This window comes from Drosophila subpulchrella, chromosome 3R (assembly GCF_014743375.2).
Source record: "Drosophila subpulchrella strain 33 F10 #4 breed RU33 chromosome 3R, RU_Dsub_v1.1 Primary Assembly, whole genome shotgun sequence".
Lineage (NCBI taxonomy): Eukaryota > Metazoa > Arthropoda > Insecta > Diptera > Drosophilidae > Drosophila > Drosophila subpulchrella.
This window is the reverse complement of record NC_050609.1, coordinates 2,711,461-2,724,588: the sequence shown is the minus strand read 5'-3', so window position 1 is coordinate 2,724,588 and position 13,128 is coordinate 2,711,461. Positions and strand designations below refer to the sequence as shown.

The following is a 13,128-nucleotide window of genomic DNA, read 5'->3' as shown; positions in this document are numbered from 1 at the left end:
AACCGCATCTTGGCCGGATATGCCATGGCAAAGTGCAAAACACAGGGATAAACGAGGATATTGCGGACTGGCTGAGAGCGGAGTGGGCCAGCTAGGAAAACAAAGGACCAAATTATAATACAGACGAACGGGCCATAGATGTCGCCGCGAATTGCGAAGACATTCGCGACTTTGAAGGGTGGAGTAGTGGTAGTCCGCTTGGGAAGATTGGGAAGAGGACGACCATCAGGATCCGAAAAAACGAAAGCTTTTGCATAAAATTCAATTTGTCGTGTGCAGCAGCCATGAATATGCCGAACTCCGGCTTAAAGCCGAACTCCCACGCCCACCCCCAGGGCGTAACATATGCGCGAAATTACTTACGTAGTGCTGTCAGTGACAGTTTCGGATCTGGAACCCCCCAGCCCATAGCATCTCCATCACGGCCCCAGTGCAATTCCCATCCAATCCCTGCAAACCCCACAAAGGCTTGTAAAACAATGACTGCATATATGCAGAAGACACATTCACTTTTTAATACGGCCCCACCCCCATCCCGCCCACTTGCACAATTGCGAATATTTTTATTGTTTATGTAGTTAAATAATTGAACCACCCACGGCCGCACACAATCATTGGTAAATTAAAACGATTTTTGCATATATATCCCTTTGTTTCGCTCTACGCAGTTGTATTGAAAGGCCCGCAGCTAATTGTTTTCCATAGAATGAAAATAACTAAAAGAATTACTCAAAAACATTTGCCAGTAAGGCAGACATGTCGATAGTTAATTATAGGTCTATTATATGGGTTTAGGAACCTGATTGAACAAATTTTTCCCGACAAATTTGTATTTAGTTAGCCATTTAGAGCAGGATTTAAGTTATTTTCACTAAATTCTGCATGCATAATAGGATAAACGAATCAAAACTTTAATTAATATACAATTTGGGTAGCAGGAAAACATACCTTCAACCTTTTTTCCGCTTTCAGTTATTTGCCCCTTTCCAGCTTTAAACAATCGAGCGAATTATCCCTGCCAGTCCGAATGAAGAAAAATTTTCCGCTTAGCTCTGCAGTTCACTCAATAGAACTCAATCATGCAAGACCCTTGAAAATGAATTTCTCCTTGCCTTTTGCACACCTTTCACTTTTTTCTCACAAGTCATTAATCACAGTTGTTAAAGGTAAGTGGGGGTGGAAAAATTAAAAAATTACTCAAAGGAGCTGATAAAAAATTGGATAAGAATGCGCCTTCTTAAATGGGTCGCTGGAATTAATGGGATTAAATTGGACAAACGCCTGCACCGATTACAAAGGATAATCAAATTAAGTTCGAAAACAGACTTACCAGGTTCTCATAAAAAAACCCTTCAAAGTGCTTGTATAGGAGGGAAAGATAAGACGGAACGATTAACCTAGAGAAGGGAAAACAAAGTCATTCTTACAGACTGGATCTTAATTAAGCTTCAGATTGCCAATGACAGTATATCAAGTGTCTTCGAGGGCTTGGCAAGAATATAGGAAAAAAATAAATTTTAAAAATGGAAAATATATAAAAGGTTTCCCATTTTATCTACCTTTAATCACTGCCTGTAATCCAAGTACAGGAAAAGGCATACCAACCAGGAAAAACATACATTTCTGGACATAATGTTGAACAGCCACCAATTAATTCAAAATTTATAGCCAGTCAAGCACTGAGGCATCATTTTCCACAGCCCGGTACATTCATCGTGTCTGGCTAATGTGAATCCATGGGCGGTGTGATTGGGTGGGGATCTGGGGGGTCGACTGTAAGGGGATAATTCCAATTTAGCTGCTGAAAGGGGGCATGTCAGGGGTTGGGGGCTTAGGGGCCGGAGGACTGCAACAAGGGACCACATTAGCCGCAATGGCCGTGTGTGACAGCTGGACGATGTCGCATATGAGGAGTCTGCCGGCCTGACTGTGTCATTTATGCATTGCCGACTGATTGATTTGGCACACTCTAGAGCCCCTCAGCACGTGGGAGCCAAGTAAATGTTCAACCGATGTTCCTGCGGTCGACAGCAACTCCTGCCCGAAGTGTTGATCACTGCACTTGGAAAAGCGATGTGGATATGTCAGTATAAAATAATGAACTTTGCCTAAAAACTTGTTGAACTGGTGATTAGTAAATGTTTTACAACCTAAAGTTAACATAAAGTCGTTTCGGGGGATGGCTTTCTTAATAAACCTCATTGTAAAATTCACTCTTATGGCATTTTTGTTTAACAGAGGAATTTTATTTTATAGTCCTAGCTTTTCTGAATAAAACTTAAAAAAAAAAAAAAATTAAAACTAAATAAAAAATTTATGAACCTGAACGGTTCTATAATATTTACACTTATATTTTATCAACATTTTATAAATTTATAATAAGCCTCATTGTAAAAATCACTCTTATGGAGGAACTTTATATTATAATCCTAGCTATTCTGAAGATTGCTTTAGAAATATTGGCTAAATAAAAAATGTATAAACATTAACCTGAACGGTTCTATAATATTTACACTTACATTTTATCAACATTTTATAAATTTATAATTTTGGCTATCAAGACTTTAAATGAAGAGTAGTTATGTAAAAAAAAAAATGTAACCAGTAGTTAGTAAAAAATCATGCAAGTGTCACATTGAAAGTTTATTAAACTCATGTCTAATCCTATGCCTCATACACTTTTAATATGAGTAAATAGAAAACCTTTCAAATCTCATCGCAAGCAAGGATCATTTCAATTTGAGGCTGTTAAGCAGAGTATATACCATTTATGGCAGTAAATACTGGGGGGTATGGAGCAGAGCAGTAAATGAAGCCTTAAACCGAGTTCAAATGACAGTGAAAATCTTTTTGCAAATCCTCTAGGCAACAATTACACATTTGGCTGGGAGTCGGACCGGGCTGTTCGGTGCTGGCATTAATGCGGTTAGGTTGTGTACCCTTCATCGCAGTCGCTCGAGGATAGTCTATCCCCTCCCCCCCGGGAGGCTCCTGCCCGGCCCCTAAAAGTGCCAAAAAGTCTAAAAAAGGAAATTCGTTTTTTCAGTTTCGGATAGCTGTTGTTTTGGTCCTGTGGCACGGCATCCTCTGCATGACAACTTCACTCTGTTGCTCCATTTGCAACATTTATGGGATTTCGTATGTTGTTGTCTGTCGTGCGCTGTGTATCTATGTGTATCTGGCTATGTGTGCGAGAGGTCATTTTATTGTTTCCAGACAAAATGCTCAAATGGGAATTCGGCTTTTAGCTTTTTTGGGTGTGGGTGTGTGTGAGTAGCCGATAGATTTAGATTGAACTGTCGAACATGTTACTCGGGTTTGTTTCGCAGGCCTCTGCTCACATATGTACGAGCCAAAAAGGGATTCGAACCACCCAAAACAATGCAAATGATTAGAATAATCGCCGTAGGTGTTTGACTTACCCGGACTTACTGGCCCATAAACACAATTTCAGTTTGCCGCAATAAAAGTTTCCCTTTCGCCCTTTTGAACGTTTGTATTTCTCCCGATTGACTTTTGTATTAAGTTTCATTCATTCCTATCATGGGCTCATTTTAAAATTAAATCAATAAAGTGTTTACATTTTCCTTGAGCCTTTGAGAGAGTCGGCTTCCTCATTATTCATTGAAAAATTTCCTATTATCAGATCTTTTCAGTTTTTCCCGCACCAAACGTTAATTCTAATTTATGTTTTTTTTTTTCGCTGACATAACGAGGGGAATTTTCATTCATTTGCACCTTTTACAATTGTGGTTGGTTTTGTCTACCTTTCGGAATGCTAATTTCCAGCGGGAAAATTTTCAACACGTTTGCAAATTAGGTTCTGCGGCTGGTGTGTTAGAACCTGGTATGTTGATATGTCCAAAAGCTGCAAATGGTAGATTTGTTATGGTTTCATGCATTTTGCAAGGAACAATTTGTGCCAAGCTAAATTCCAGAGTTCCTTCGTGTTCATACTTACATGTGAATTCTTGCAGTTGTAAACTTGGTGAACACTTTAGGACTTTTTATTAATATATCATGATTTTTAGCTGCACATTTGTAACTTATATTTTACGAATATATGTATGAATATCAGTTAAAGCTAATTTTATTTCGGAGGGCCTAGAATCTTTTCGATTTCGCAAAGTCTATCCATTACCTGTTGATTTCTGGCCTTTTGGTCCGTCAGCTTTTCTCCAATGGCATCCAGGGTGGCTGCAAGGGCCAATAGGGACACATCGTTGGTCTGAAGATCTCGCAGCAAAGGAGTTATCTTTGCCACGGGAACAGAATCTTGTGGGGGAAGTGATTGAACAGGAACTGCCTCTGCCAAAACCTCTTGCACAGGCTTTTCTTCAGTAATGGCGACTTCTTCAGAAGTGGTAATTTCTGCGATTTCAGTGGCAGAAACTGCTTCTACAGATTTTTCGGTAACAATTGGTTCTTCGACAGCTGGCGTTTCTGAAATCACTGGTTCTGGTGAGGACGGGACCACTTCCACAGCAGCTGGAGCTTCAACAGGGTCTACGGCGATTATCTCATGGGCCGGTTCGACTGGAACAACATCTACTTCTGGAGGTGTTGCAGCAGGTTCCTCAATAGTACTCGGTTCCACAACATCGTCAGCTGATTTCGTTGTCGTCTCAGGAATCTCAGCTGCAGGGATCTCTTGGGCAGCTGGAACTACTGGTTCAGCAGGCGAAACACCCACTTCAGGGATCGGCACTGCAGGCTGCAAAATTTCTTCAGGACTTACTATAGAATCAGTTTCAGGAACAGTCGCAACCTCAATAGGTTCAGGATTAATTGGTTCGACAGCATCGACGGTAGGGATTTCAGCTACTGAAGAAGGTTCGGTGACAGTGGAAGCCACTGGCTCTGAACCTGCAATTGGGGCAGCAATCTCTGGAAGAGCTTCTGGAACCGGAGCTGGAATTTCGGTTGGGGTTTCGTCTTTGATACTCACTGGTTCCTGAACCGCTGCTGGAGTCTTTACTGGAGAAGGCTCAACGGGAGTGGCTACTGTTGGTTCCGGTTCGGGTATAGATGGGGAAATTATTTCTGCACCTGGTTCCACAAGTGCTATTTCTTGAGTGGGAGCAGGCGTTGGTGATTCTGAAACTGGTGCTTCCACTGGTTTGGGAATTTCTGCAGCTGCTGCCTCAAGAGGAACGGGATCTGCAACTGCCACTGAAGCATCGGTAAATCCAACCGGTGGTATAGATGCGCAAACTGTTGCTTCTGTTGGAAGATCGACAGGCGGTGCTATGGTTACAGGATCAGTGGTTGGAAGTGGAGCTTCGACAAGCGGAGTCTCCGCTAGTGCAGCGGCCACAGGAGCAACAGTAACAGGAGGCACAGCGATCACAGGAGCAACTTCTGGAGTATCTGCAACAGGATCCGAAGGCGGAGTAATCACAGCAGGAGCAACCGGAGTCTCGGCGACAACAGGAGCAGCTACAGGAACAACGACAGGTGTTTCTGATGGTGTTGGTGGTGCAACGATCACCGGAGCAGCAACTGGGACTTCTGTTGCTGGTGTTGATATTGCAACAACGGGAGAAGCAACAGGTGATGGCACAGCCGCCGGAGTTTCGGCTAAAAGTGGATCCGCGATAACAGGAGCAACAGCAACAGGTGGGTCAGCGATCACAGGAGCAACGGCAACAGGTGGTGCAGCGATCTCAGGAGCAACAGCAACTGGTGGTTCAGCGTTTACAGGAGCAACAGGTTGTTCAGCTATAACAGGAGCAACTGCAACTGCAACAGCAACAGGTGGTGCAGCGATCTCAGGAGCAACAGCAACTGGTGGTTCAGCGATCATAGGAGCAACAGCAACTGGTGGTTCAGCGATCACAGGAGCAACAGCAACAGGATGTTCAGCTAACACAGGAGCAACTGGAACTGGTGGTTCAGCGATCACAGGAGCAAATGGAACTGGTGGTTCAGCGATCACAGGAGCAACATCAACTGCTGGTGCAGCGATGATAGGAGCAACAGCAACTGGTGGTTCAGCGATCACAGGAGCAACAGCAACAGGATGTTCAGCTAACACAGGAGCAACTGCCACTGGTGGTTCAGCGATCTCAGGAGCAATAGCAACTGGTTGTTCAGCTATCACAGAAGCAACTGGAACTGGTGGTTCAGCGATCACGGGAGCAACAGCAACTGATGGTTCAGCGATCACAGAAGCAACAGCAACTGGTGGTGCAGTGATCACAGGAACAACAGTAACAGGAGCAACTTCTGAAGTCGCTGCAGCAGGAGTCGATGTTGCAACAACGGGTGGAGCAACAGGTGGGGGAGCAGCAACTGGAGTTTCAGCAACAGGCGGTGCAGTAATCACAGGAGCTGTGGCAACTGGAGTCACTGCAACGGGAGTTGGTGCTGCAGCAACTGTAGGCGGCACAGATGCGACGGGGGCTGCAACAGCAGGAGCTGGGACTGGAGGAGTAGCGACGGGTGCGACAGGGATCGCAGCAGGAGCTGCAGCGACGGGAGCAGTTACTGTTGCAGGTGGCACACTTGCAACTGGAGGCGCAGCTACTATAGGTGTTGCCACTATCGGTGTTGCCACAATCGGTGCCGCTGGTATAGGAGACACTGCCGCGGGAGTGGCCACTTGGACGGGAGTAGCCACTGCTGTTGGAGCCGCACTTGCCGCCACTGGGGCAGAAACAGGTGATGGAGTTGCTCCTGGTTCCATTTGTACCTTTTAGTCCACTTTCACCTCAAAATCAATCCGTTCGTCCCTTTTGCGCAGTCTTTCACTTATCCAATTCTCAGTGGAAAAAAAGTTTCATGGCCAGCTTTTCATGGTCAGTAGACAACTGAAAACAGAAAACGAAAACGTGAAAAACATGAGACGTGATAGGCTTTTCTTCGGCCTTGAATGGGGACGTTGCCTTAATTAAAATTAAAGTCGATGAGCAAATAGGTGTGTAGGAATGAAAAATGAAAGCAGAATAAGATTTTGTCATGCTTTTAACGGATTGCTGCTTTTAGAAATAATTTGGGTTAGATCAAATATGATTCAGAGAAAGGGAAGGAAGAGCCCTTCCTAAATTTTCGAATGCTTTGTTTTGATGACTTATATGTTTTGGAGTATTTTAAATGTGATTCAGTGTAATTTCTTCTAAGCTGAATGTCTAAAGATTTTACTTTTAAATTGATCGTTACAATCTGCCTTTTCAGTAGTCCTCAATGCCCACCTCCTTTTGTAGTTGTTCAATAATTTCAACCGAATAGTTTGTTATTTTTTCACAGCGACCGACTTTTCGATTGGGAAACCCACGGATAACTGGCCAGTTGACTCAGTTTTCTTGGACATTTTCACCTCTTTTCATTGGTTTACCTTCCCCAGAAGTCTGACAACTGCCCATTGAGCACAAGAACAATACGCATAGTTTCAAGTGCTTTTGCGTTTTTTCGATTCTAAGGTGCTTAGCAGCTGACCTTAGGCAGTATTAAATATTTTCCGGTTGCCACGAGAAAACATTTGGTGTGCGCTAAAAAGTGTGCTACATGCGTTTGGGTTTGCATTTGTGTTCACCAGTACTTATGAGTGATGTCTCGTATTATTGATTCCATTTCGAATCTTGCCAAATGCATGGGATTCATCTATGGAAACGCTTTTAGGGATTTATTCCTGCTTCATTGCATATCGCTTACCACTCGCTTTGTCAGCTGCATTCGCACATAACTGGTTATTTACACAATGCTGATTACTTTGCCGTATTTGCGATGTAGTTGTCAACAAAATGCGACAAGTCCCCACCGATTGCTCCGCCCTTATCCACTTCGGTCCGCCATTCAATGTCTGATGCAATGACAGTTGACAAACTGCCACTACGTAGCCGTTGGATCGGAACACATTAGCTCGGTGGAAATGTAATCGCAAAGAACTAAGAAATAAATCTTTCAATTTTTCGAGTGAATGCAGGGGTGTGGCTGGAGGGGTACCAAGAGGAAGTGCAGCCAAATGTAAAGCAATCCACAGAGGCAGCCGGCAGTTGCACATGCCGTCCGCTGGAGCAAGTGTAATGTGATCTGCGTACAATTTGCAGCCGTCGTTTAAAAAAGTCCAACACCTCTCCCCATCCTCCCGAGAAACTCTGCTGGCCGGGATTGGGAACGGGAACGGGAGCCGAGCACACTTGAGACTTTTGCAAATAGTTTTTCCACATATGAACAGAAAGAATTTCCCTTGCAAAATAACAAATATAACAAAAAAATTGTGAGCGAAAAGAAAAGAAACACATATATATATCGTATAAATAGAGGAGATGGGAAAACGCTTATATGGAAATGATTTCACTGGCGAAGTGGAGAAGTGGATAGGAGCAGGAGCGAACGGAGTAGTTGTGAAGATTGAATTGGCAGTTCAATTTCACGTATTATTGACATTTAAGCGTAAGCATTTGAATATAAACTGAACCCGGCTCAGGGATTGAATGGTTTGCTCGGAAGGCCGAGACCAGGAGCGAGTCCTTTCTCCAGGATGCACAGACATTGGCTGCCTATTATTTTCTGTGCGATAAATCAATCGCATGAAGCAAAATGCAGAGAAAATACCAAGATAAGTGGAAATGAAATTACATCAAGCATACAAATTGTATTTATACTTTATTCTATCCCCTGCTGCATCACTGAGCTCGACAATTGATCCGAGCAGACCAGGCGAAAAGGAGTTTGGGTAGTGGAAAGCAATATGGATTTTAGATTTACCGTGAAGTTAGCGGGTATTTATTATCTAAAATGTAACTCTGTATTATGCATTAGAGATCAGTAAAAAAGGATTAGAAGGAATTGAAAAGCAGATGCTTTGTCATTATTAACATATTAAAGCCTAAAAAAAATTTTACATTCTTAATGATCATGTTGAATATAGATACATAGATCTGCTCAATAGTATTGTAGTTAGATTTTATGAAAAAAAATGACCAATAAGTATTTTTATTATAATAATTATTTTAGGTCTCTTGAAGTAAGTAGTGATTAGTTTGGTTTTTTTAATGCCCTTGTATATATACACAGCAATTAGTAATTTACACGAAGTACAGAATTTTCGATTATAGTCACTTACCAAAATGTCTTAAGTATATTTTTAGTTTATATCCCATTTATTCAATTTCTAAATTGAAACTTAATTAATTTTTATAATTTAAGAACTAGTCCATTTTTGGGCAAAGACCGAATACTCTGAATCATTTCTACAATACAGCACAGGTAAATAATAATTGTTAAAATTATTGACATCGCATTTCCGCCACTTCTCACAGGTGAGGGGATTAAGTGCAAAAAACACAAATCAGCGCAACACAGAAACCTAATTGCCGTCATTTTGCACGCACTCGGGGGCGTTGAAGGTTGGGTCCAAATGCGAATACGAATGCGAATGCGATTGGAAAATCCCAAATACAAATATGAATACAAATGCGGGGCGAAAATCGAAATTGCGAATTGTGGCAAGAGCAGCTCAAGCTTCAATCCGGGCCCGCTTCCGGGTGTATTTTGCTAAATTGCAAATATTTCTCAATTCGCATGCATCAGCAGAGAATGCAATGCAAACAATTTTCACCCGGCGGCCACAATAAAAAGGGAAACCCCCGGCGAGCGCAAAAAATCCAAACACCCGCACATACACGCAAAAGAGGCACACAAAGTGCTGGATAGGCAAAAAAAATTTTCGCAAAAATCGGCGCCGTATGGCAACCCTGGTCGCTGTGCGGCTGCTGCAACTATGGCGCAATTTATTTCCAGTTTGATTGGTTTTTTCGTGCTTAATTGCACATGGCTTGCGGGGGATGAAGGGGATGACTCTGACCATCCAATTGGGATCGGTGGGGTAGGGGGGGGGTGGTGCGAATGTGTGTGGTGGTGGTGGGTAGTTGCCCCAATTGGTTGAAAGGTCGCGCTCATCACGTGCTTTAATAATTTATTCAAATTAACACGCGTCAGCCTGCCTTTCTGCTGCCCTGCGTTTGAGTCTGCAACTCCGTTTATGCGGAGTGCTTTTCATGAATCTATTATTTAAAAATTGAAATTTTGAAAATTATTCTAAAATACTAAGTTACAAACCTTTTTTTTGAGTATCAGTCCTCCATAACCATAAATATCTTCTTTTATAAATATTATTTTTTATTTATTTTGGTAGTTTCATTGTTTTTCAACTAAACATTGTTTGATTTTTTCTACATTTTCACATCTACATATTCTTGAAGTCTGAAGCATAAACATGATATGAGCCAGTGAGAGGGTCAGTCTGCGCTCGGTTAATGGCCAACACTTTGTGGTCAGAGCAAACCGGAAAAACTGGCAGGCAAATGCAAAATATTGCACACAAGCACCCACTTACGGTCGCCCCCGCCCCCAACACTTTTCACTCAATTTTCCACCCAGCCGGGAAAGTGTGAGTGTGTAAATTACAGCTACATTTTTAATGCATTTTTATTTACATTTACATGGCAGCGCAAACACCGGCCCGTTGTGCGGGGGCATTTTTGCTGGCCTGACACGAACTTTTGACACTTGACAATTTGATTGTTTTTAAGGCAAAGTGTTAAATTATGCAAAGCACATAACAAACACAAATCGAAAGGCAGTCACGCACAAACTGTATCAACAGCAGGAAAGTAAAATATTTAATTTTAAATAAAAAGCCGTACAACAATTTGCATCAATTAAATTTTGAGGAATACTTAAACCACTTGAATGATTTTTCAAGATTTCCATTGTGGCCAAATTCCAATAAGGACTTGAGGTATTTAGTGTTGAGTGTTTAATCTGGTTAAGGATGTGAGCATGTAAATTGTTATGCCTGTTGAAGTAAATTCATTTTGTTTTATTAAATGATTGAACTCTAAGCGGAATCCTAATGGGCTTAGTTTAATATGCTTACGTATCTCTTTGATTATGATTAAAAAGGCTGTATACTGAAATTATTTGAACTAACATTTTGTAATAAATTTATTATATTTCAATATATATATATCTCAATTATTTAATCAAAATATCAAATATATCAAATATCAATAGCAGCAACGCCCTAATAAAATTCTCCCTTTCCGTTAAGAGATACCGTTTAAAAAAACACAAACCAGAATTACACAATAAATGCACAATATTTACTAGGTAATTGCAACTAATGTAGCAAGTTAAATGGCAGTAAACTAATTACGATCCCTGGGTCTGGTTCAACATAATTTCCATTGCATTTTTTCAGCCTGTCCTCTCCAGGACTCGTTTTTTCCAGCTCCTTCCAGCTTCTTTCCTATCCGCTCCTTGCGACTCCTTGCTGGCTCCTTCCTTGTGGTAAATTAACTTGAATGCCGCAATGTATTTACCGGTACTCCAGGCAGGGGGAAAAACAACCAAGGATATGGCGAAGGGGGAAAACAATGAAAAGGCTCCGAATGGAAAGGGTTAAAGAGCAAACAAATCCGACAAGCCGAGAAGAGAAATGCTGCAGGAAGGCGGGAAAATGCGCGGTAGGAAAAATGGCTGAAAGGAGGGGCCAGGAGTCGCGTAACTTTTATCATTAGTCCGCTGGGAAATTTAACGGGCACTTAAGTTTTTCTCACTCGTTTTCAACTTATTTTTTGCTGAACTATTGTTTAGCCATAGCTCCTTTCTCCCCTTTCTCCCCCATTTCCCCACATCCCAGCTGTCACCTTTCATTTGGCTCCTGCTCAGCTCGGTTGAAAATTTATATTATGTTCACTCGAAATGCGGCACTCAGGTTAGCAGCATCATTTATAAGGAACTTTTTGCGGATATTGTTGCAATTTATTTTATTGCATTTTGTCTACAGTTTGCGGATTTAATTTGGCCCCCAGCACTGGGAACTACAATCTGGTCTTCACTCGGCGGGCTTAACAAGCTGCCAAGATTTTAATGCCAGGCCTAAGCGGAAACTTTTTCGATTTGGTTCAGGTTAGGGTTCGGTTTAGGTTTCGGGTTCGGGTTCGGGTACTATATTCTTTCGCTTCTGTGGGTTTATTTTTATGATTTTATGGGTTGATGTTGGCCGAGGGAGTTCGGATATTGCGCCATTAGGCTTACTAGCGGTCACTTTACTCGGCCAATTTTCATGGACCAAAAGTGGGTTGTCAGAATTACAAGTTACTTTGAATGCGGTTGCAGATAAGGTGACATCGGCCGGGCTACGTGTTTCAGGTTCAGGCTGTCCGAGAGATATCACAATAACACGATGATACAAGTGCAGGTCCAATCTCCAGATGTGGACACGTATTCACAGAGCATGTGCCCAGAACGAGGATAAACCAGCCGTTCTTGTCCTGTCTCTGGTTTTGGGATATTTTCAAGATGTGGGCATGGGGACGCTTAAAGAAATGTCAATTACATTTGTCGATGTGGACATTCCTGGTGTTGTTGCCATTGTAGCTGCTGAAATTTGAAATATCATTGTGGGCCAGAGAGAAGGGTTAGCATTCTAGACCGGTTTCCATTCAACATCAACGCCGAGTGACATTTGTTGAGCAGACGAGGCCGCAACTCAGAACGGCTGTGGGCACTCGGCACATGTCGTTTTGGGTACAAGGAATTATTTCCCCCACTCACATTTACCCCTTCCACTTCGAAGGCCCTGACAAAAGTTCAGACAATTTTAGCAGCACGCACATACACAATTTATGAACTTTTCACTCAGATGGGCTGGCAACATGTTTCTTATCCAGCTCCAAACTCCATTCTACACACTCCATCTCCACTTTGAGGTTTTAATTTAACAGAAATGCTCGTTTGACCGACCAACAAATGTGCACACACAAACAGCTTTATTGCAGCATTTCCGCATTGTTCACATCATAATTTGAATTGTTTCGCAAACCTTTTGTCTGGAGGAGCATTGATAGCAACTCTGCGGCCATTTACGGAATAATATTTTTACCAAAAGCAGTTATTTTTCAACTGATGAGCATCGAAATACTTTCGAAGTGTGTTTACCATTTGCAAAAATACCTGTCCAGCTTGGGAAGTCTGAAAGACCCATCTTTGAGGCTGCACAAAAGCATTTTCCACGCTCCACTGCCAACTCACCTGCTGCACTTCCGTCGCACTCCTGCGTTTTCTATTCGGAATCAATTTATTTTTTATTGAATGCATTGATGTGCACTCTTTTTATTT

The 13,128-nt window shown here is 42.1% G+C and overlaps 1 protein-coding gene across 3 annotated transcripts; it reads right to left on the bottom strand.

The window, feature by feature from the left end:
* Nucleotides 1-3,989: 3,989 nt before the first annotated feature.
* LOC119562956 (calphotin) lies at nt 3,990-7,293 on the bottom strand. 3 transcript variants are annotated; one of them, XM_037876129.1, is made up of 2 exons: nt 7,194-7,293; nt 3,990-6,812 (listed from the first exon to the last, which is right to left on the bottom strand). In XM_037876129.1, exon 2 carries the CDS (start codon nt 6,686-6,688, stop codon nt 4,091-4,093), a length of 2,598 nt encoding a protein of 865 aa, XP_037732057.1. In that variant the 5' UTR covers nt 6,689-6,812; nt 7,194-7,293; the 3' UTR covers nt 3,990-4,090. The 3 variants fall into 3 exon arrangements, with proteins under 3 accessions (XP_037732057.1, XP_037732058.1, XP_037732059.1); XM_037876130.1 differs by having other exon boundaries at nt 7,144-7,278; XM_037876131.1 differs by having other exon boundaries at nt 7,162-7,268.
* Between the last annotated feature and the right edge of the window lie 5,835 nt (nt 7,294-13,128).